Below are 22,587 nucleotides of genomic sequence, written 5' to 3'. Positions count from 1 at the left end.
GTAACCACAAGCCAAACCCTAATCCTAACTCTAACCATAAAGTAACATGTACAGTAGTTAATTAATATTACTTAAATATATAGTTACACTGTAACAAGGACACCTTAAAATAAAGTCTAACCAAAGTTATTTTTTAGGTACTCTGTTCCATACCAAAAAAATAAAAATAAAAAATTGAATGAAGACCAGGGGCTGTCAATCTCCAAAAAAATAACAGGAAAAACACAATAAAAGTACCATTAAATTTTTTCCATGTGACTTGTGTACTGTATTCCCAATCTTTTGAAGTCATACCATAATGAATTTTTTTCTGACGAAACACTCATCTCTTTTGTGTAATTTGAATATTCACATATACATACACATCATTAATACACATACCTTAATGTCAGTATTCTCATGAGAGGCTAATTAGTCTAGGTTCAAGATTTAATGAGATTTGAGAGCTGTAGCAGATGTGCTTTTTGTTCTTTTTGGAGCTTGACAGCTTTTGTCATTATACGTAAAAGAGCAGCGTGAGTATTCTGCTAAACTTCTCTTTTTGTGTCACACGGAAAAAATTAAATCAGACAGGTTTGTTGTTGTCCATGGTGTTATCTTTGGAAATGACTGCCTTTGGAATATGGTCATACTCTAATTCATGGGTGTCCCCTCAGTTTATTGTGTCAGTAGTTTAATAGTGGTTCAAGACTTGTTTAACTCTGGAGTCTCTCACTGCTTTACCCTTCATCATTATGCTTCAGAGCCTTTTTAGGAAATGTTAGTATTCTCATGAGAGGCTAATTAGTCTAGGTTCAGTCTCCAAGGAGCATGTCAGAGGAATAGTTTATTGTGCTCTCAAATAAAGGAGGAAATTAATCCACATTTTAAGGCACAATACACTGCAAACAGTTTTGATTTTGAACTATGTGACTCCACATTGCAGCATCTATGAGCCAAAGTTAATAAGTTCATTTCACATTAAAGGAACACTCCACTATTTTTGAAAATAGGCTCATTTTCCAATTCCTCTAGAGTTAAACAGTTGAGTTTTACTGTTTGCGAATCCATTCAGCCGATCTCCGGGTCTGGCGGTAGCACTTTTAGCTGTAGCTTAGCATAGATCATTGAATCTGATTAGACCGTTAGCATCTCGCTCAAAAATAACCAAAGAGTTTAAATATTTTTCCGATTTAAAACTTGACACTTCTGTAGTTACATCGTGTACTAAGACCGAGGGAAAATGAAAAGTTGTGACTTTCTAGGGTAATATCATTGCGCCTGCTGCACCCATGGTACGGCAGCAAAGTTCCTTGATTATTACGCTGGAATGAGAGTATAGTTCCTAGCCATATCGGCCGAGAAAATCGCAACTTTTCATTTTCCGTCGGTCTTAGTGCACGATGTAACTACAGAAGAATCAAGTTTTAAATAGGAACAATATCGAAACTCTGTGGTCATTTTTGAGCAAGATGCTAACGGTCTAATCAGATTCAATGATCTATGCTAAGCTACAGATAAAAGTGCTACCGCCAGACCCGGAGATCGGCTGAATGGATTCTAAAATGGTGAAACTCAACTGTTTAACTCTAGGGGAGTTGGAAAATGAGCCTATTTTCAAAAATAGTGGAGTGTTCCTTTAATAAAAGCTCATCGGGTAACACTTTAGATTAGGGAACACTATTCACTAGTTGCTTATTAGCATGCATATTACTAGCATATTGGGTATTTATTAATACTTATAAAGCACATATTAATGCCTTATTATGACCATAGTCTAGATCCCTTAAGCCTGCCTCATACCTAAACATGCCTATTAGAACAGCTACCTTACTTACTATCAATAAGCAGAAAATTAGGCTTTTATTGAGGGAAACTCTTAGTTAATAATAAATGTGTTTTCCCTAATCTGAAGTGTTACCGATCATCGTCTCTGATAGCTCAGATTTTGCAGTGGCACCTTATTAAAATGAATTCCACCAAAGAGCAAAAAGTCCTTGAAATTGGTTTGCTATGTATCCAAAAAAAGGATTACATGCCGAAATATGTGTTATATGTGGATGGAAGCAAGTGCAAAATCCTCCTTTTTCTCTTTTTTGGACTTTAGTTTATATGCTGACTGAGAACTTTTAATGTAATTGATACTTAATGATCTCAGGTCAACCTTCTTTTTTTCATTTTAATATTTATGTACTTTATATTGTATCTTTGTAAACAAGTTGAACTGCACAGTAACCACAGAGCTACAGATCAGTATGATGTATTTGTTTGCCTTCAGTTAATGGAGATAACAATTAACTTTTTTCCATCTGAAATGTTGAATGTGATTTTATTTATTTACAGTTGTGTACACTAAATGTGGGGTCTGTAATATTAAATGCTTTTTTTAAGTCTGTTGTGCACACCAAGGCTGCATTTATTTGATCAAAAATACAGTAAAAATATTAAAAAATATTGTGAAATATTATTACAATTTAAAATATCTGTATTCTATTCTGATATATTTAAAATGTTATTTATTCCTGTGATGCAAAGCTACATTTTCAGCGTCATTACTCCATGATCCTTCAGAAATCATTCTAATATGCTGATTTTCTACTTAAAATGTCAGATTATCAGTTGAAAACAGTTTTGCTGCTTCATATTTTTGTGGAAACCATGATACATTTGTTTTCAGAATGCTTTGATGAATAAGAAGTTCAAAACGGCATTTAATTGAAATATAAATCTTTAAATTGATATTATGATAAAGAATAATACATTCGGTACTATTGATTTTGATCAATTTAATGCATCCTTACTGAATAAAAATATAAATTAAACCCAAAAAAAACTTTTGAAGGGTAGTGTATGTTCAACTATATAAAACCTCATGGTATATGTTACAATAAAGAAGTTAAGGCTGTATATAAGTCTTATTTTTCCTTCTCACTCTGATCTCTATAGACTCCTCTGTACATTGTAAATCACGGTGAGACTGGACCAATCCGCTGCAACCGCTGCAAGGCCTACATGTGTCCTTACATGCAGTTTATCGATGGAGGACGACGCTACCAGTGTGGCTTCTGCAGCTGCGTTAATGAAGGTTGGTACTGTACCATTGAGACTGCTGAGACCTCAATTCTTGCGCTGTGTTTCCTGTCAACATATGGTAGGGACTATTTGTCTGTGCAGTCGTAGCTAAAAAAAAAAGTGTTTCTAAAAATGGGTTTTCACTACCTTTCCAGTTCCAGTGCAGTATTTCCAGCATTTGGACCATATGGGGAGAAGAATGGATCTGTATGAGAGACCAGAACTGTCTTTGGGCTCATATGAGTTCATTGCCACACTGGATTACTGCAAGGTAACAGAGAACTTGTATGAAAATAAGGATATACACTTTTTATGTAAGTGTGCAATGGTCACAGTAAGATTTGATTACATTGGTAAAGTTTATTAATAGGTTATATTTGATTTATCTGAATAAAGTCCTTCACTAACAAAATTTCCCTCTAGAAATGTAATGGTAAGAGACTGTATGTTTTGTCCAAACGGGGTCAACTTGCCCCAGGAAGCAGCTGAGAAAGGTTTCTTTCTTGGCAGTCACATTGCATATTTTATTCAGGCATATACAGTTAAATCTTGATAATAAACATATGATATGTTTAAAATGAGGAACACAATTTATGCTCAGAGTACAGCAAAAATTACTCTTTATTTGATTATACGAAGGCACATTTAACTTGTGCCATTTTTATGCTGTTCTGCAAGCAGGTCAGCTGAACGTTTACTTTTATACAATTTTTTTTTTCTAAAATGCACAGAATGCATATTTTGCGTTATTAATGAAACATTTTATACTTAATACTAATACTTTTGTAATTAAGTCAAAAGTTTGCATATACCTTACAGAATGTGCAAAATGATAAAAAGGCATTTTGTTTTGCATTAACACTGCCCTGAAAAAAGCTATCTCACAAAACAAAATAATGACAAATTTACCAAAATGACCCATTTCAAAAGTTTACACATGAATTTGCCGTAACCTGGATGATCTACAACTTTGTGTTGTGATAGTTGTTCATGAGTCCCTCGTTTGTTCTGAATAGTTAAACTGCCAGTTGTTCTTTATAAAAGTCCTCCAGGTAATGCACAATCTTTGGTTTTCCAGCATTTTTTTTTTTTCATCATTTGACCTCTTTCCATAAGTGGATATGTAATTTTGAGATCCGTATTTTCACAGTGTGGACAGTTGAGGGAGTAATTTACCTACTAATAAAATTGCACACCTTTGCTGATGCTCAAGAAGGCAATGTAATATTGATGGAATAGTTCACCCAAAAATGAAAATTTTTAGAAGATTTAGAAGAGTTTGTTTCTTCATCAGAACAGATTTGGAGAAATGTAGCATTGCATCACTTGCTCACCAATGGATGCTCTGCAGTGAATGGGTGCCGTCAGAATGAGAGTCCAAATAGCTGATAAAAACACCACAATAATCCACAAGTAATCCACACCGCTCCAGTCCATCAGTTAATGTCATGTGAAGTGAAAAGCTGCATGTTTTAAGAAAAAAGAAAAAAGCAACATAATCTGTTGTTGTTGATCTCTCTGTTGTTCTGGCTAAAGTATGAGTCCTCTACCCATAATATTGCTTTCTCTAAAAAAAAAAAAAAAAAAAAGTTGTCTCGTTTGAATCAGCAGAGAAATATGCACAGATCAAGGATTGTTTACACTGAAAACAGTCCAAAACAGTTCTAAACAAATATGTGGGTAGATTTTGACAACAAGGGCTAGACCCTTTTCACTGGAAGGAAGCATTATTATAGAATATGGACTCATATTTTGGCCAGAAGTTAAAAATGTCTTAATGATGGATTTGCTTCTTACAAACATGCAGCGTTCCACTTCACAAGATGTTAATTGATGGACTGGATTGGTGTGGATTATTGTGGTGTTTTTATCAGCTGTTTGGACTCTCATTCTGACGGCACCCATTCACTGCAGAGGATCCACTGGTGAGCAAGTGATGCAATGCTACATTTCTCCAAATCTGTTCAGATGAAGAAACAAACTCATCTCCATCTTGGATGACCTGAGGGTGATTTTTGGGTGAACTATTCCTTTAAAAGCCAGAGGGTGAATACTTTAGAAACTTTTGATGCATTGTGATCGCACAGATCAGGGTGAAAAGAAGGCTGTATTCTCAAATTAATTTAATTTCAGCTCAGTTATCAGACTAAAGAGATTTATGACACATTTTTGGCCCCAGTCCGTGCCTGGGTTCCTCATCTCAGCCTGACACCATAATCTTCTATCTGGACTCCCGTTTCTCTCAGATGTTTATTCATATTTGAGGATCAACTCATGCAGTGCTTAATCAAATCATCACAGCTGATCCATACTGCATACTGTTCTCTGGGAGTCAAACCAAGGAGTCTTTACCGTGATCCTACTGCCCACAGTGTTGTGTTTTGAAAGACTGTAATATGTTCATCTTGGCATTTCTAGATATAAAAAGATAAAAAAAGCTTTCTCATGCATATGATATGCTTTCACATGATTGCAAACTTTGTGTATTCTGTGCCACAAGATATGTGTACGAAGTCTGTAAAGAACAAGCAAAAACAGCCCACTTTGAAGTTCGTGAACTACCATAATTCATTCTGTGATGTTCTTTTTTGTCTTTAAGAATAATAAGCCTCCTAATCCTCCTGCCTACATCTTCATGATCGATGTCTCCTACAACAACATAAAAAGTGGACTTGTCAAACTAATATGCGAGGAACTGAAGACACTGCTTGACCGACTTCCAAAGTAAGTTGAGAGATAATGTTTGCTGTCTATATTTAAAGAAAATGAGGGGGAGAAATATGATAAATCACCATCGTTCTTCATAATAACTTTTTTTTTATATACTATTCAACATCAAGTTTCCAGGTTTGTCAGTCTGTGTTTAGGGAAAATGTATATTGTAGATATCATCTGCTGTTATTGTTAAGTTTTTATTTATTTTGTTTTTTTAACCACCAGGGTTATTGTAAACTGAAACTATCGCTATTAAAAAATGTTGTTCATTGAAATTAAACTAAAATAATATTAAATTAAAATATTAGATAATAAAACAAATGAAAATGATAATGGGAAAAATGAAATTAAACTGGAAATAAATAAAAACTAAAATTGAAACTGAAATAAAATAAATTCAACCTAAATGTTTAACTTAATATTTTCTTGAAAAACTAAATCTAATAAAAATGACAAAAGTACATAAACAAAAATAAAAGTAAAAATGGAAGTATAAAAATAAAAACTAATTCAAAATATTAATAAAATTAAGATACATATTCAATATAATAAATTAATATATTTATAATATTACATTATTATAAATAATAAATACTAAAGAACACTGTTCACAATTTGTAATCACTTTTTACTTATTTTTTTGTTACAAATTATTTGTATACATATTATATAATTAGTTTTAATGATAATTTTGGATCTAATTTATATTTTAAATGATTCCTAATAAATAAATTATATGAAAAAATATATAAAAAAAATACATTTTAAAATATTTCAGCAAATTGTGAACATCTGACCTGTCAGCAGCCCGTGTGCATCTGTCTACTCTGTACTGGCCGCTGGACTGAAATTTAGCAGAGGGAATAGATCATTCTGTTAGTATTTTAATGTTTGGACAGCTAAGACTGTAAAGATCTGGGTTGGACTACAGATATATTTAGGATTGCTTTCATCCCCCATCCCACACACTGACGCCCAGCTCCAGGTGTTTGGCTGGGAGGGTCTGTGGAGTAAAGTTGAAGCCTTGGGCAGAAGCCACCCCTCTGTTTTCTGTCCGCACCTCTCAGGTTGAACACATGTTCATCTCAGCTACTATCAGCCTGGAATGTGAACGAACCCAGCTGAAAAAGAGCCCCGATCCCCTGCCAAATATGGTAACGGGAGAACAAGCAAGAAAAAAAAAATAGGGGAAGAAACAATTCCAATATCTCATCATTTGAAAATGTCTGCCTGAAGGAAGTCAGGAGGTTCAGCGGCTCTAGTTCTGCAACAGTTCCAAGTATTGAAATGTTTGGTGGTACACATGGCTTCAATTACACCGTTTCTTTGGGTGACGGCCAGCTGAGAGGTGAGCTTTTGATACACCTCTGAGGAACTTATATACTGTACTGTATATCACCCTGCTAAACTCCTTACCTCTCCTCGGCTGGTTCCTAAGGGTACGTCCTTATTTGTTTGGAATCTTACCTCACTCTGAAAGTAGTCCGGTAGTGCACTCCAAATAAGCCTGTGGTGTTATATCTGATTTCTCTCCTCTGTTCCTGGCTTTGCTTGCTAGATTGCGCAGAGTTAATGAAAACCACGTTGAGTCGATGGGGTCTGTTAGTGCCTGATAGGATTTGTATTGGAGAGTTTGTCTCTAGCTTAATGAGAGACTTGGCATATATGGACTGTGAGTGATTCAAACCATCACCATGTAGGCTTAGAAAGCTACAAAGCCCAGATAGAGACGTCAATCTGGAATGCTTGTATTTACTGGCCGACGCAGCTCTCCGCTATCAGCTACTACACAGTGCTCTGGTAAATGTTAGATGGTGAAATGTAGATATTTCTTTAAATGGATGAAATACTGAACACGTGAATTTGTGTCATTTTAAAATCTAGGAGTTGTCAATGTTTCCCTCCTAAGGTAGTATATAAGCAGATCAAAAACACTTATGTCCGTTCACACCAAAAAACGATGATTACTGTAATAAAGTTACAGTTTTAAAAAGAGTCCCCACCAAAGCTATAACGATAACGGCACAAAGGATCGATATTGCTGGAATCACCTTCTGAACAATTTTTTATTCCATCTGATGAATGATAAAAACATTGACAGCCAATCAGAATCCATCCTGCTTTAAAGAGCCCGAGCATTTAAAACGGCCAACGACAAAACTGCAGCAAACACTGATTATAAACAGAACATTATATCGTCTGTTGGTGTGGATGCTAATATAATTATAGTTATCATTCTTGTATCATATCTTTACTTATCATTCTATCATTCATTAACAGCCTTTAAGCTACACTTAAAATGTATATATATACAAAAAAACTAATTCATAAAAATGACAAAATTGCTAAAAATTATAGAAATATTTAAATAAAAAAATTTAAGAATTAAAGCTCATTCAAAATATAGTTACTGTCATAGTTATTCAATCATTATTTTAAAGCTATTTTTTCTCATGCATTTAGTTCATTGCTTTTTTTCTAATGCATTGCTATTTTTTGCTAATGCATTTTTTTTACGTTTTAGTTTAAAGTAGTTATAGAATATATGTAGTGCTTAAAAGAAAGTTAAAATATACTATTTTGCACACTTTCTTGTTATCAAACGTTTGTAAAAAGATGTCTGTAGTTAATTTGATGAACCACATACAGTACTCTCATGTAAAGCGATATTTACTTTATAGTAAATTTCATGTATTTTGTCATCAAATGTAATTATATTATTGCCTGTATATAAAGTTTGATTTACAAGTTTGTCCAACTTTATCCATATACATGAACTAAACAAGGAAAGTGATATGTAGCATGTTTGAATTGGCATGTTAAGGAATATTATAGAGCAAAGATACTGCTATATTATAAATATTAACATCATGATTTTCTGTAAAGCTGCTTTTGAAACCATGTGCATTGTGAAAGGCACTATATAAATGAATTGGACTTGATTAACACGTGTGAATCTAAAGGAGAACTTGCTTCAGAAATGAACTGCCACTGTTTGATTAAAAGTAATGACAAAAAATGTTTCAGGAAAGTGAAGGCAGTTCTGAGAAGTTCTAGTATCGTATATTTGCAAATATATATTTATATATTTATTCATATAATAATTTTTGGGGACACGTTTATATAGCCTTTTTGGTGTTACCGATTTGGTGTTTTCTTATGTACTTTGTCTTTTGAAGAGAGGAGGGAACCGAGACTTCGGCTATCAAAGTGGGTTTTGTCACCTATAATAAGATCCTGCACTTCTATAATGTGAAGAGCGCTCTGGCCCAGCCGCAGATGATGGTGGTCTCTGATGTGGCTGAGATGTTTGTACCACTTCTCGACGGATTCCTCGTCAACTTCCAGGAGTCCCGAGCTGTCATCAACAAGTAGGTTCATTTCTAGTTATAAACAAAACTCTTTTGTAAGTAGTTTAATTTACAAGAAACTTCTAGGCTTATTACATTGAGTCATATATAGCATTTTGTATTAGTATTAAAGTCACCATTAAATCAGAAGGAATACTGCAGTGTTTTATATATATATATCTTATATGCTTACGTATGCAAGTAATTGATATTGGAATTACATAATCTGTTCATCTCTATAGAACACTCTATTCTAATTCTTAAAAAAACTTGCCCCTTTTAGACCTGCACTATTCATTTACAAACTGCTTTAAAAAAAAAACTAACACTAGCTTCTCTAATCTTTTTGTATTCTGTCTATTTGTTTTCTTTTTATTTATTTTACAATTAACAAAAGCAAAAAAAGACCTCTAACACTAGCTTGCTCTATTCTTTTTCTATTCTATCTGTTTTCTTTTTATTTATTATATCATCTAAAAAAAACCTTGCTACGTGTACTGCGTTAAGCTAACTGGGACTTGTTATAGCACTTGCGTATCTTTGCTCTTTTGTTGATTTTGATTGCTTCCATTGTCCTTATTTGGATAAAAGCGTCTGCTAAGTGACTAAATGTAAAATTTATATATGCAGAACCTTATGAAATCTCTGATTTCTCCCACGTTTTATACCATTTTTACACGCGCACACACACTCGCACACACACACACACACACACACTCACTCACACTCTCTCTCTCTTTCTCACTCACTCACCTACTCACTCTCTCACTCACTCACTCACACACACACTCTCTCTCTCTCTCTCTCTCTCTCTCTCTCTCTCTCTCTCTCTCTCTCTCTCACTCACTCACACTCTCTCTCACACTCACTCACTCACTCACTCACTCACTCACACACACACACTCACACACTCGCTCTCTCGCTCACTCACTCTCTCACTCTCTTTGTCTCACTCACTCACTCACACACTCACACACACACACTCTCTCTCTCTCACTCACTCACTCACACTCACACACTCTCTCTCTCTCTCTCACTCACTCACTCACACTCTCACTCTCTCTCTCACTCACTCACTCACTCACTCACTCTCTCTCTCTCTCTCTGTCTCTCACTCTCTCACTCACACACACACACACACTTTTTCTTGTCATTTTGTTATAATGTATTGCAAAAGAATCAAAAGGATTATTCAAATATTTTGCATACATCACTAAAGTTTCCATAAAAATATATGAGAGATGGATAATTTCTAAGAGGATGTAAACTGCCCAAACTAGAATTACAGTAATTACTTCCTAAGCGTTACTTTCTATACTTTTCTATATTTCACTGTTCGTTATCTTAAAGTATGCCTTCACTTTGAGACCCAAATTGGCTATTCTTGTTAATATGATTTTATGTATTATTTTCTTCAGCCTTTTAGAGCAGATCCCTGACATGTTTGCTGACACCAACGAGAGCGAGACTGTTTTCTCACCCGTCATCCAAGCTGGTGTGGAGGCACTAAAGGTAAAAACAAATCGAAGAGTCAAAACTGTTTACCAGACAATGACATCAGTCCATCTGTACTGTCCCTTTGTATTCGTACTTGCATATTTAGCATCATCCTTTTATTGTGTGTTTTTTTTTTTTACATTGTTTAACAAAAGTGCACTTTAATGCTGCAAGCAGGCTTTGTTTAATAAACATGCAGTTGTTTCTAGGGCTGTTGTTTGAATTCATAGGCCTGGGATGATGTTCCTGCTTATTACTGGCGACAGCGCTGGTTGTTTCATAACATCTGTCTTTGACTCTTTAAGGAGTGTTTAGGGACACATTCATTCTGTGACCATAAGCTTTCGGTCATTGCTTTTTCACAAAAATATAAAACCATAAAACTGGCCTTTTAAACATGCTAGGCTTACAAATAAAAAAATAAAATAAAAGTGTGCAAATAGTTAGAAATGTTTACTTCCAAACTAGAATTAGTATACAGCATATAGTAAAAAGCATTTATTTGACATAGAAATACAGTGTGTATATATATATATATATATATATATATATATATATATATATATATGTGTGTGTGTGTGTGTGTTTGTGTGTGTGTGTGTGTGCGTGTGGCCCTGGAGCACAAAACCAGTCTTAAGTCGCTGGGGTATATTTGTAGTAATAGCCAAAAATACATTGTATGGGTCAAAAATCATTAGGACATTAAGTAAAGATCATGTTCCATAAATATATTTAGTAAATTTCCTACTGTAAATATAGCAAAACTAAATTTTTGATTGGTAATATGCATTGCTAAGAACTTCATTTGGACAACTTTAAAGGCGATTTTCTCAATATTTAGATTTTTTTGCACCCTCAGATTCCAGATTTTCAAATAGTTGTATCTCAGCCAGATATTGTCCTATCCTAGCAAACCATATGTCAGTGGAGAGCTTATTTATTCAGTATAAATGTATAAATAAAAAAACTTGACCCTTATGTTTTGTGGTCCAGGGTCACATACATACATACATACATACATACATACAGACATATATATATATATATATATATATATATATAAACACATTTCTTGTATGTGCAAACGTACTTGGCAATAAAGCTCTTTCTGACTTCTGATATAAGGCATAATATTTCCTAGTTTGATGATGCTGTGTTTAAAAATATCAATAAAAATATTCCATCACAGAAACGACGTTTATCATTACTGGTGACAGCACTGGTTGTTTCATAACATCTGTCTTTGTCTCTTTAAAACTAAAGATATTCAGTCTTAAGTTTTCGGTCATTGCTCTTCATCAAATACTTGAACTCATATACTCTTAACACTTCCTGGCCTGTCAGATAAAACCATTTCACAGTTTTATATTTTTGTGATATTTTTTTTCTCTTCAGGCAGCTGAGTGCAGTGGCAAACTCTTCATCTTTCAGTCCTCCATCCCAACAGCAGAGGCGCCAGGAAAACTGAAAAACAGAGATGACCTAAAATTAGTGGGTACAGAAAAGGAGAAGGTAAATATTTAATTTAATTAAATTTCAGAAAAAAGGCCTTAAAATGTGTCTGTCTTACTTAAGTCTGTAATTCATCCTTCCAGAAATTAAGACCTTAAAAAAGGCCTTTAGAATTCATTAAGTCTTTGCATTAAATGTTGTTTGAGCTGCACAAAATGAATATCTTCCTCACTATTTTTGTTTTATTTTCCAGTACAAATGTCTAAACATCCATAAAACAATATACATTTGCTTGAGATGCATAATGCAGATAAAAAGTCTTATTTTTAGTGAAATTAAACAAAACTGAGTTTACGCTTAAAACAAACAAAAATATCTATCAATAGGGTATGAAAACTTGAAGCTTCATTTCATTTGAAAGTTGTTTTTCTGAGCCAGATATTTGTTCTTGTTAACCATGAACCCACTTCATTTTGATACATTTTTCATAAAACAAGATGTAGCTTGTCATCTCGCTTCTCAAGTAAATGTGTCTTGATTTAAGAATCTTTAGACATTTGCACTGGAAAACAAGGCAGAAATAGAGGCAGATCATTACTTTTTTGCAGTGTAATCAGAAGGCACAGTAAAAGTTATTTCCATATTCTAGTGGTTGGGAGCAGAGCTATTCAAACCATAAGTTTTTTTTTTTTTTTCAACTACTTGCACACAAAATCTTCACTTGTCACACAATTTCTGAAACCTGACACTCAAACACCACACACCAAATCTGCAAAACCATACACTAATTCTCGGCCTTTGACAGTTTCAATTTCATTAAACAATTTTTGCAAACACAACACACAATTCTCTATGTAAAAAAATGAATGCAGTGCTTCATTTTGCAAGAAATGTGAGGCATTTTGCATTTTGTGTGTGCAATTCTTGGATTTTTGTGTAAAGTTTTGAAAATGTGTGCAAGCAGTTGAAAAAAAACTGTAATGCAAAATGTAATTAAAGTATGAAGTAATGGATATCTGTTGAAAGTTGTAATTTTAAACTTTCAAGCATTGCATTACATTTATTTATTTATTTTACTTGGCCTTACTCGGTAAGTCTTAAATTTACCTTCATAAAACCTACCGAAACCCTGAAAAATAGTATAAAACAAGTCAAGTCCAATTTAGTTTATAAGTTCTTTTCACAATGCACATTATTTCAAAGCAGATTTACAAATTCGTTTTGCTATGGCATGAATGCTTTGAATGACAAAATCATGAACTGAATGGTGATGTGTGTGTGTGTGTGTGTGTGTGTGTTGTCAGACTCTGTTCCAGCCTCAGCGGGGTGTGTATGAGCAGCTGACTAAAGACTGTGTGGCGCAGGGCTGTTGTGTCGATCTCTTCCTGTTTCCTAACCAGTTTGTGGATATAGCCACCATGGGCGATGTGCCGTCACACACCAGCGGCTCCATCTACAAGTACAGCAACTTCCAGGTACACCATAACATGCACATACTGAAACACCGATGCTGTGAATATGTGACCCTGGAGCACAAAACCAGTCTTAAGTGGCTGGGGTATATTTGTAGCAATAGCCAAAAATACTTTTGTATCAAAATGATCGATTTTTCTTTTATGCCAAAAATCATTAGGATATTAAGTAAAGATCATGTTCCATGAAGATATTTTGCAAATTTCCTACCGTAAATATATCAAAACTTCATTTCTGATTAGTAATGCATAGCTAAGAACTTCATTTGGTCAACTTTAAAGCCGATTTTCTCAATGTTTAGATTTTTTTGCACCCTCAGATTCCAGATCTTATTTATTCAGCTTTCAGGTGGTGTATAAATCTCAATTTCTTAAGACCACTTTTGTGGTCCAGGGTCACATATGGTACAAAATAGAGTCTGAACTCTTTTGTTTTACTGCCCTCTTGTGGTCAGACCTCAAAGCTTTATTTCTCTCTTTTGAGGTGGAGGTGAATGGTCAGCAGTTTCTCAGTGACCTCAGGAGAGATGTGGAGAAGTCCATCGGATTCGACGCTATAATGCGTGTCCGTACTGGCACAGGTAATAAACTAGAGAAAAGTACATGAACACTACAATAAGTAAAGTTAAACATACTATGTACACTATCATTTAAAAGTTTGTGGTCAGTATTGTTTTTGAAAGAAATTAATACTTTTGTTCAAAAAGGATTAATTACATTGGGGCCGTAACCACAACAATTCTTCCCCAATAATTAAAAATGGCCAAATTGTTATACTTAATATTTGAAATTCTTGCATCGTTCTGCTGCCCTCCATCACGCTGCATTCTGTTTGTTGTTAGGATAACAAAAAAGTTTAAAAGTACAATTTTTAGGGAGCGAGATAAGAGGGAAGTAGCAAAACATTTAATATTCAAAAACTGTTTTAAGATAGAAATGCAAACTCAAATATGGCCATTTTAAATTGAAAATATAGTATCATCTGTGATTCACGTAGGCTAATTCCTGACGAGATAAGAATCTTTTGTGTTTTCGACAAACAAATAAAAGTGCATATTTTAAAATTTGATTTGCAAATAGTTCAAAATGTTTACTTTCAAACTAGAATTAGACCTAGAATTTCCTTCGCTGTTCTATTTATTTATGCTTTATAAAAATAAATAAAAATTGCCCCTCCCCTTTGTTCAAGAAATAGTTACAGCCTTATAATGTTGCCAAAAAATATTTTGTTACAAAATATTTCTATTTTAAATAAATGCTGTTCTGTTCTTCATTATATTCATCAAAGAATCATGGAAAAAATGCGTCATGATTTCCTCAAAAATATTAAATAGCAACACTAATAATGTTGTCATAATATATAAGGCCTAATATTACCTAATTTGATGATGCCCACAAAATATGATTTTTCAAATTATATAAACTATATGTGTGAAATGTCAAAAAGGCATTCAAAATGTATCATTTAACTTGCAATGTGCAAATCAGACTTACTGTAGGCATTAAATGATCTTCAGAATCAGCTGAGAATTGTACAAATGCTCGGAGGAACACAGAAATCATGTTTGCCAGTTTTTCTGCCGATTAAGAGATTTTACAAGACTTCATCTCACACATGGATGATGAAAGCACAAATGCTATGGAAATGCACATATTTTGAGAGAAAGTGACATGCTCGAGCAAAACTGGCATTGTTTGGAATCAAGAACTCTGAAATTAGTAAGAAGCAAGAATTGGATTTGTCTGAATATGCCCGTTTTTAATGAATGCTTGTTTGATAAAATAAATATAGCCTTATAGAGCATAGGAAACGTAAGAAATCTTACTCTAAGCGTTTGAATGGTAATGTACTGTATGTATGGCATATGCTTTTTGTAACCTCAACGTCAAGGCTTCAGGGCGACAGATTTCTTTGGTGCCATATACATGAACAACACTACAGATGTGGAGATGGCAGCAGTGGACTGTGACAAAGCTGTGACGGTCGAGTTTAAGCACGACGACACACTCAGCGAGGAGTCTGGAGCTGTGATGCAGGTCAGGCTTCACGTATGACACTGAGACAATCAAGACTATCAAAAATACAAAAGGAAAACTTCATGCAACAAAGCAGGGCACATGTTAAGTCAGCCATTACAGTCAAAATGTGTTTTATTGCAAAATCGTTTGGCATCATTGATGCATAAAATCTTTTCTTGGTAACTCGGGTGCATTTGAGTCCTCATTGAACCGTTTCGATGTGATGCTGTTGGAATTCATTTACTGGCAAGAGCAACACACGTGAGTTTGTTTTCTCTGTTTCCCAGTGTGCTCTGCTCTACACCACCATCGGTGGACAGAGGAGGCTGCGGATTCACAACCTCAGTCTGAACTGCAGCTCTCAGCTGTCTGAACTCTACAAAAGCTGCGAGACAGACGCCCTCATCAACTTCTTCGCCAAGTCAGGTGACCGCATTACCAACTCTTACAGGAATGTACATGAAAACGTCATGCAGTTGTTACAGATTTACTTCAAGCTGTAACATAATGCTGATATAAAAATGTACCATGAGAATTTTAAATCTGTAAAATACTTGCTTTCTAGAAGTATTTTTCAATCTGACACTGTCTCATTATAGACTGGTTTTGTAGTGAAACAAAACATGCTCAGTGCAGGCAGTCATTTCCAGTTTGTGCTTATTTTAATTAAATTTTTTTATGTATTTTTTTTTATTTAGCTTTATATTTTCCAGTCTTTTTTCCAGTTTGTGCTTATTGTAATTTCGTTTTTTTAATCTATTTTTTTTTTAGCTTTATTTTTTCTCAGTTTTAGTTTTAGTAATTTTATTACTTCAACTAAGACATTTAATTTCAGTTTAATTTTTCATCTAATATTTATATATTTTATTTTATATTACCTATATTTATTTTTGTTTATAATAACACTGCGATGCAGAAACAATTTTCATTTTTATACAATTATTACCTTTTCATTTTTATATTATTACTTTTTCATATTTATAGAGATTTGTATTAGGTTTTTTTTTAGATATATTTATTTTAGATAGTTAAATTTGTTGGTAACACTTTATTTTAAGGTTTCCTTGTTACACATGTTACATGTACTTACTATTATAATAACAATTAATTATGCATAATTACATGCAAGTAACCCTGAAACCAAACCCTAATCCTAAACCTAATCATATATTAAGTACATGTAGTTAATTAATATTACTTAAATGTATAATTCAACACAATGCAAAGCGAAATTCAATATTTGGGTAAAACAACATGTAAAAAATCACTATGGAAAATTCCTTCATATTAACACTGAACAATATGCCTTATTTTTGTTACTCTGATTTGTGTAAAATGACTGCTTTTTGAATGTTTTGCCCGGCAGCTAATCCTGCCTGATGCGATGAAGGTGTTTCCCGTCTACATGAACAGTCTGTTGAAGACTCCGACTCTAGTGGGCAGCACTGAGCTCTCCACAGATGACCGGGCCTTTCACAGACTCCTGGTCAATGCGATGGGAGTGGAGGAAACACAGGTCCTGCTCTATCCACGCCTCATCCCGCTGGTCAGTTACACACATACCTATAATTTCTATCATTGACATCAAACCCTGAGCACTAGAGTTCATGCATTTGCTCTCTCTCTCTCTCTCTCTCTCTCTCAGCACACTATGGATGTGTCCAGTGAGGCGATCCCGGCTCCAGTGCGCTGCTCTGAGGAGCGGCTCAGCGAGTCCGGCATCTTCCTGCTGGAAAACGGGCTCTGCGTGTTCCTCTGGCTGGGACAGGCCTGTCCGCCCGACCTCATACAGAACCTCTTCAATGTGCCTTCTCTCGGCCATCTGTCCTCAGAAGGGGTATGACACACGGCTTTCTTAAAGGGTCATGAAACCCCAGACTACTTTCTCTGAGATTTTAGCAGAGGTGTTTGTGTTGCATATTATAGAAGACAATGTTAGCATCTGATAATTTTAACTGTTTGAGAAAACTGGTTTATTTAAAAAAAAAATTGCGCTATTTTCATCTTCCGGGTTTAAAATCTACATCGTGTTGACATCACAATTTGTGACGTGGCAAAGGACTATAGTACTTCGATGACGCGTCGGTGTCTTATAGGATAAGAGCACGCATTCTCATGAATCATTTGAGAAGACGCTTCACTTAATTATTCACAACAGCATGTGTTGATTTGCTATGACAGACGCTTCAGACTGTGAGACCGCGTACATTAACTGAGAGAAACGTTCATGGATCGAAGGAAGGAGATTGTTTGTTTTTGCTTTGTAATAAGAGTTCAGCACAAAAGCAATTCATTCACTTAGTGAGTGTAACCGTTTTTACAGCTCCGTGACACAAGCCGTCAAAAGGCTTATATAAATGCAGCAGAATAAGCCTAAAAAGTTCTCAGAGGTGCAACAGCGCTCTGAACCCGAAGCTGTGTGCATTGTCTGTCTCCCCTCTTCTCCCTCTGCTCCGCATCATATCGCCCACTTTTTTAGCATATTTTAAAACTGTAGTGAGAACTAACCAGTGCTGAAATGGGGGGGTTTCATGACCCTTTAATTAAATTTTTATTATACAGTAAATTAATTACAGTAATGAAAAGAAAAAAAAATTCAATCAGAAATTGTTAGTAAATTTGACAATTAATTGTAAAGAAATGACAAGTAACACATTTATTTAAAGGGCACCTATTATGCCCCCTTTTACAATATGTGACCCTGAACCACAAAACCAGTCATAAGGGTACATTTTTTGAAATTGAGATTTACACACTATCTGAAAGTTGAATAAATAACTATGTGAGACCGCGTACATTAACTGAGAGAAACGTTCATGGATCGAAGGTAGGAGATTGTTTGTTTTTGCTTTGTAATAAGAGTTCAGCACAAAAACAATTCATTCACTTAGTGAGTGTAACCGTTTTTACAGCTCCGTGACACAAGCCGTCAAAAGGCTTATATAAATGCAGCAGAATAAGCCTAAAAAGTTCTCAGATGTGCAACAGCGCTCTGAACCCGAAGCTGTGTGCATTGTCTGTCTCCCCTCTTCTCCCTCTGCTCCGCACCATATCGCCCATTTTTTTTAGCATATTTTAAAACTGTAGTGAGAACTAACCAGTGCTGAAATGGGGGGGTTTCATGACCCTTTAATTAAATTTTTATTATACAGTAAATTAATTACAGTAATGAAAAGAAAAAAAATTTCAATCAGAAATTGTTAGTAAATTTGACAATTAATTGTAAAGAAATGACAAGTAACACATTTATTTAAAGGGCACCTATTATGCCCCCTTTTACAATATGTGACCCTGAACCACAAAACCAGTCATAAGGGTACATTTTTTGAAATTGAGATTTACACACTATCTGAAAGTTGAATAAATAACTATGGAAATAGCTTTCCATTGATGTATGGTTTGTTAGGATAGGACAATATTTGGTCGATATACAACTATTTGAAAATCTGGAATCTGAGGGTGCAAAAAAATCCAAATATTGAGAACATCGCCTTTAAAGTTGTACAAATGAAGTTCTTAGCAATGCATATTACTTATAAAAAATGAAGTTTGATATATTTACGGTAGGAAATTTACAAAATATCTTCATGGAACATGATCTTTACTTAATGCCCTAAAGATTTTTGGCATAAAAGAAAAATCAATAATTTTGACCCATACAATGTATTTTTGGCTGTTGCTACAAATATACCCCAGCGACTTAAGACTGGTTTTGTGATCCAGGGTCACATATTGGTCTTGGGTGTTCCCAGGATGTGTCTGTGACGTTTCAGCTCAAAATACCCCACAGATCAGTTGAAAATGTCATTTTTGGGGCGTGTCTAAAAAAGAGCTGTTTTGGTTTTCAATCAGAAATTGTTAGTAAATTTGACAATTAATTGTAAAGAAATGACAAGTAACACATTTATTTAAAGGGCACCTATTATGCCCCCTTTTACAATATGTGACCCTGAACCACAAAACCAGTCATAAGGGTACATTTTTTGAAATTGAGATTTACACACTATCTGAAAGTTGAATAAATAACTATGGAAATAGCTTTCCATTGATGTATGGTTTGTTAGGATAGGACAATATTTGGTCGATATACAACTATTTGAAAATCTGGAATCTGAGGGTGCAAAAAAATCCAAATATTGAGAACATCGCCTTTAAAGTTGTACAAATGAAGTTCTTAGCAATGCATATTACTTATAAAAAATGAAGTTTGATATATTTACGGTAGGAAATTTACAAAATATCTTCATGGAACATGATCTTTACTTAATGCCCTAAAGATTTTTGGCATAAAAGAAAAATCAATAATTTTGACCCATACAATGTATTTTTGGCTGTTGCTACAAATATACCCCAGCGACTTAAGACTGCTTTTGTGATCCAGGGTCACATATCGGTCTTGGGAGTTCCCAGGATGTGTCTGTGACGTTTCAGCTCAAAATACCCCACAGATCAGTTGAAAATGTCATTTTTGGGGCGTGTCTAAAAAAGAGCTGTTTTGGTGTGTATCACTTTAAATGCAAATGAGCTGCATATTCCCAGTCTCCAGAAGAGGGCGTTGTGTATAAGTCTCTATGCTTTGCATAACTACAGCAATAAACAGCCGGTAGAAGAAACATGACTGAGAGCGAGAGAACCAGTGTTCAGCTGTACATATGAGAAGCCAAATGCACTGAAAGTTGGACGAAACGTTACGATGTTACATAGCTCGCAATCTAATCTTACAAGCGCGGCGCTGGCCAATTAAAATACTTAATGTACACACACAAATCCGGTTAAAACGCTAAGCACTATAATGACATGATGACATTCACAAAGGAGTCTGGAGTGAAATGATTTGCGCAGATATAAACATACTTAGGTATATTTTGAGGTGCATTATCTTGAAAAATGAAAGTAATACACTGCGTCCTCAGTGGCTCAGATGTTGGGAGAAAACGCAGACTCTAATGTTCAGTCTTACATCCAAACACAGAGCATCGGGATTGCTTACGAGATATTGTTGATGTTACAGCTGCTCGAGTGCGGAGAAGCTGTGGGCGGGGCCTAAGCAATGTGATGTCATATTGCTTAGAGAATCAAAACGGCAGGCCTAGTGAGACTGATTTGGTTTAATAGGAATTCAAAAATGCGGAGTGGGTGGATTTTTTTATCATTGTAGGGTGGTTGTGTTCACACACTGCCAACACATTTATGTCCAAACACCGTGTAAAAGTGGATTTGGCCTAATAGGTGCCCTTTAAAGGTGAAATTTTGAAGTAGAAAAGCGGAATTTTTCTTGTAAAACATAGTTTAAAAAAACGTTTTTTTTTTTGTTGTTTTTAGAACTTAGAAATTATCAAGCAAATCAGAAGAATTTTCATCAAATTAATTTCTAAAAATTTTCCAAATCTTTGTCCAATTTTTCACTGCAGATGATATCACCATAACGATTTGAGTGAGAAATTGGACTGAATTATGAATGATTAAAAACGTGTTTGATTAGGGACCTAGAAATAGTACAGATTCCTCTTATTATTTTTTTTTATTAATTTTACGCCATATTGTGTGCTCATTAAAAATTTAAAATATATTTCCAGGTTTAAATTGGATTTTAATCCCAGATTTTCTTGGAACCAAACTGTTTAAAAAAGTTTTACACCTAAAAAATAATATATTATCTAGTTATTATAATACATTATGGCACATTCTTCCAGATAAGGGTCAGAGTAACATTTCACTAAAAACAAAAATAAATAAATGTAATCGTTCTTATGTAGAAGTTTGTAACAACATTGACTTCTGGTCAACATGAAAGTGAATAAATGACAGAATTTGTATGTAAACTTTTTTTTTTTTTTTTAAAGTAGTACAGTATTTGGATTGGAATTGGATTATATATATGATCCAGGTTGTACTTTGAAGGACAATATTATTTTGATGCACAATTGATTGAAATTTTTTTTCAGTTCTTCTCATTATGCGAGTAACGTCAGAGCTGCAGTGATAACGCAAGTATTACAATTGTCTTTCAGCCGACGTCATTACCTGTGCTGGATAATGCTCATTCCAGGAAGATCCATTCAATCATCTCCAGCATTTCACAGCGGAGGGCCACATCTATGAAGGTACGGCTCACTCTCACCATCTCCTCTCTATATCTGTCTCTGTCTTTTGTTCGTTATAAAGAGGCTTGAATAGTACCTAGTGGTGCTCATGTCATTATATATAAACATATTAAATGCTATATATAATAAATTAATACTTTTATTCAGCAAGGAAGCATCAAATTGGTTGACAGTGACAGTACACGTTTTATCATGTTAAAAAGATTTCCATTTTAAATCAATGATGTTCTTTTGAACTTTTTATTCACTTAAAAATTAAATATGCATCACATTTTCCCATATTAAGTAGCTTAATTTTTCAACCTTAATAATAATAATAATAAGAAGAAGAAGAAAAGATTCTTGTGCACAAAATTTTGAATATTAGAATGATTTCTGAAGGATCATGTGACACTGAAGACTGGCGTAATGATGCTGAAAATTTAGCTTTGATCACAGGAATAAATTACAGTTTAAACTATATTCAAATATATATTAATTATTTTTAATTGTAATAATATTTCACAGTATTGATGTTTTTTTTTTACTGTACTTTGATCAAATAAATGCAGTCTTGGTAAGACTTTAAAAAATCTTATCGATCCCAAACTTTTTTTCTTCACTTGTCATCACTGGCCTCAATGCTCATCTTCCTCTGTCCTGACTGATCTCAGGTCAGCAGTGTGATTGATGTGTGTCTCTTTCTGTGCAGCTGCTGATAGTGAAGCAGAAGGACCGATCGGAGATGTTGTTCCGTCAGCACCTGGTGGAGGACAAGGGTCTTCACGGAGGAGCGTCTTACATGGACTTCCTGTGCTACGTCCACCGCGAGATCAGGCAGCTCCTTACTTAACACACAAACACACTCACACTCACACTCACTCACACACACACACACACACACACACACACACACACACACACTCACACTCACACTCACACTCACAC

The 22,587-nt window shown here is 34.6% G+C and overlaps 1 protein-coding gene across 1 annotated transcript in view; it reads left to right on the top strand.

Moving 5' to 3' along the window:
* The window catches only part of LOC107561511 (protein transport protein Sec24D-like), a 36,673-nt gene that overhangs the window by 13,472 nt on the left and 614 nt on the right, over positions 1–22,587 (top strand). Inside the window, exons 9-23 of the mRNA XM_016245964.1 lie at positions 2,926–3,064; positions 3,207–3,322; positions 5,651–5,775; positions 8,946–9,137; positions 10,535–10,628; positions 12,009–12,125; positions 13,370–13,540; positions 14,022–14,118; positions 15,429–15,574; positions 15,844–16,031; positions 16,169–16,185; positions 16,903–17,102; positions 17,202–17,393; positions 21,568–21,660; positions 22,352–22,498. Of these exons, the coding sequence (XP_016101450.1) occupies positions 2,926–3,064; positions 3,207–3,322; positions 5,651–5,775; positions 8,946–9,137; positions 10,535–10,628; positions 12,009–12,125; positions 13,370–13,540; positions 14,022–14,118; positions 15,429–15,574; positions 15,844–16,031; positions 16,169–16,185; positions 16,903–17,102; positions 17,202–17,393; positions 21,568–21,660; positions 22,352–22,492 (2,028 nt within the window). The 3' untranslated portion in view covers positions 22,493–22,498. The remainder of the gene's footprint in view (positions 1–2,925; positions 3,065–3,206; positions 3,323–5,650; positions 5,776–8,945; positions 9,138–10,534; positions 10,629–12,008; positions 12,126–13,369; positions 13,541–14,021; positions 14,119–15,428; positions 15,575–15,843; positions 16,032–16,168; positions 16,186–16,902; positions 17,103–17,201; positions 17,394–21,567; positions 21,661–22,351; positions 22,499–22,587) is intronic.

This window comes from Sinocyclocheilus grahami, unplaced genomic scaffold (genome assembly GCF_001515645.1).
Source record: "Sinocyclocheilus grahami isolate Dianchi unplaced genomic scaffold, SAMN03320097.WGS_v1.1 scaffold776.1, whole genome shotgun sequence".
Lineage (NCBI taxonomy): Eukaryota > Metazoa > Chordata > Actinopteri > Cypriniformes > Cyprinidae > Sinocyclocheilus > Sinocyclocheilus grahami.
This window is presented reverse-complemented; position numbering and strand designations above follow the sequence as displayed.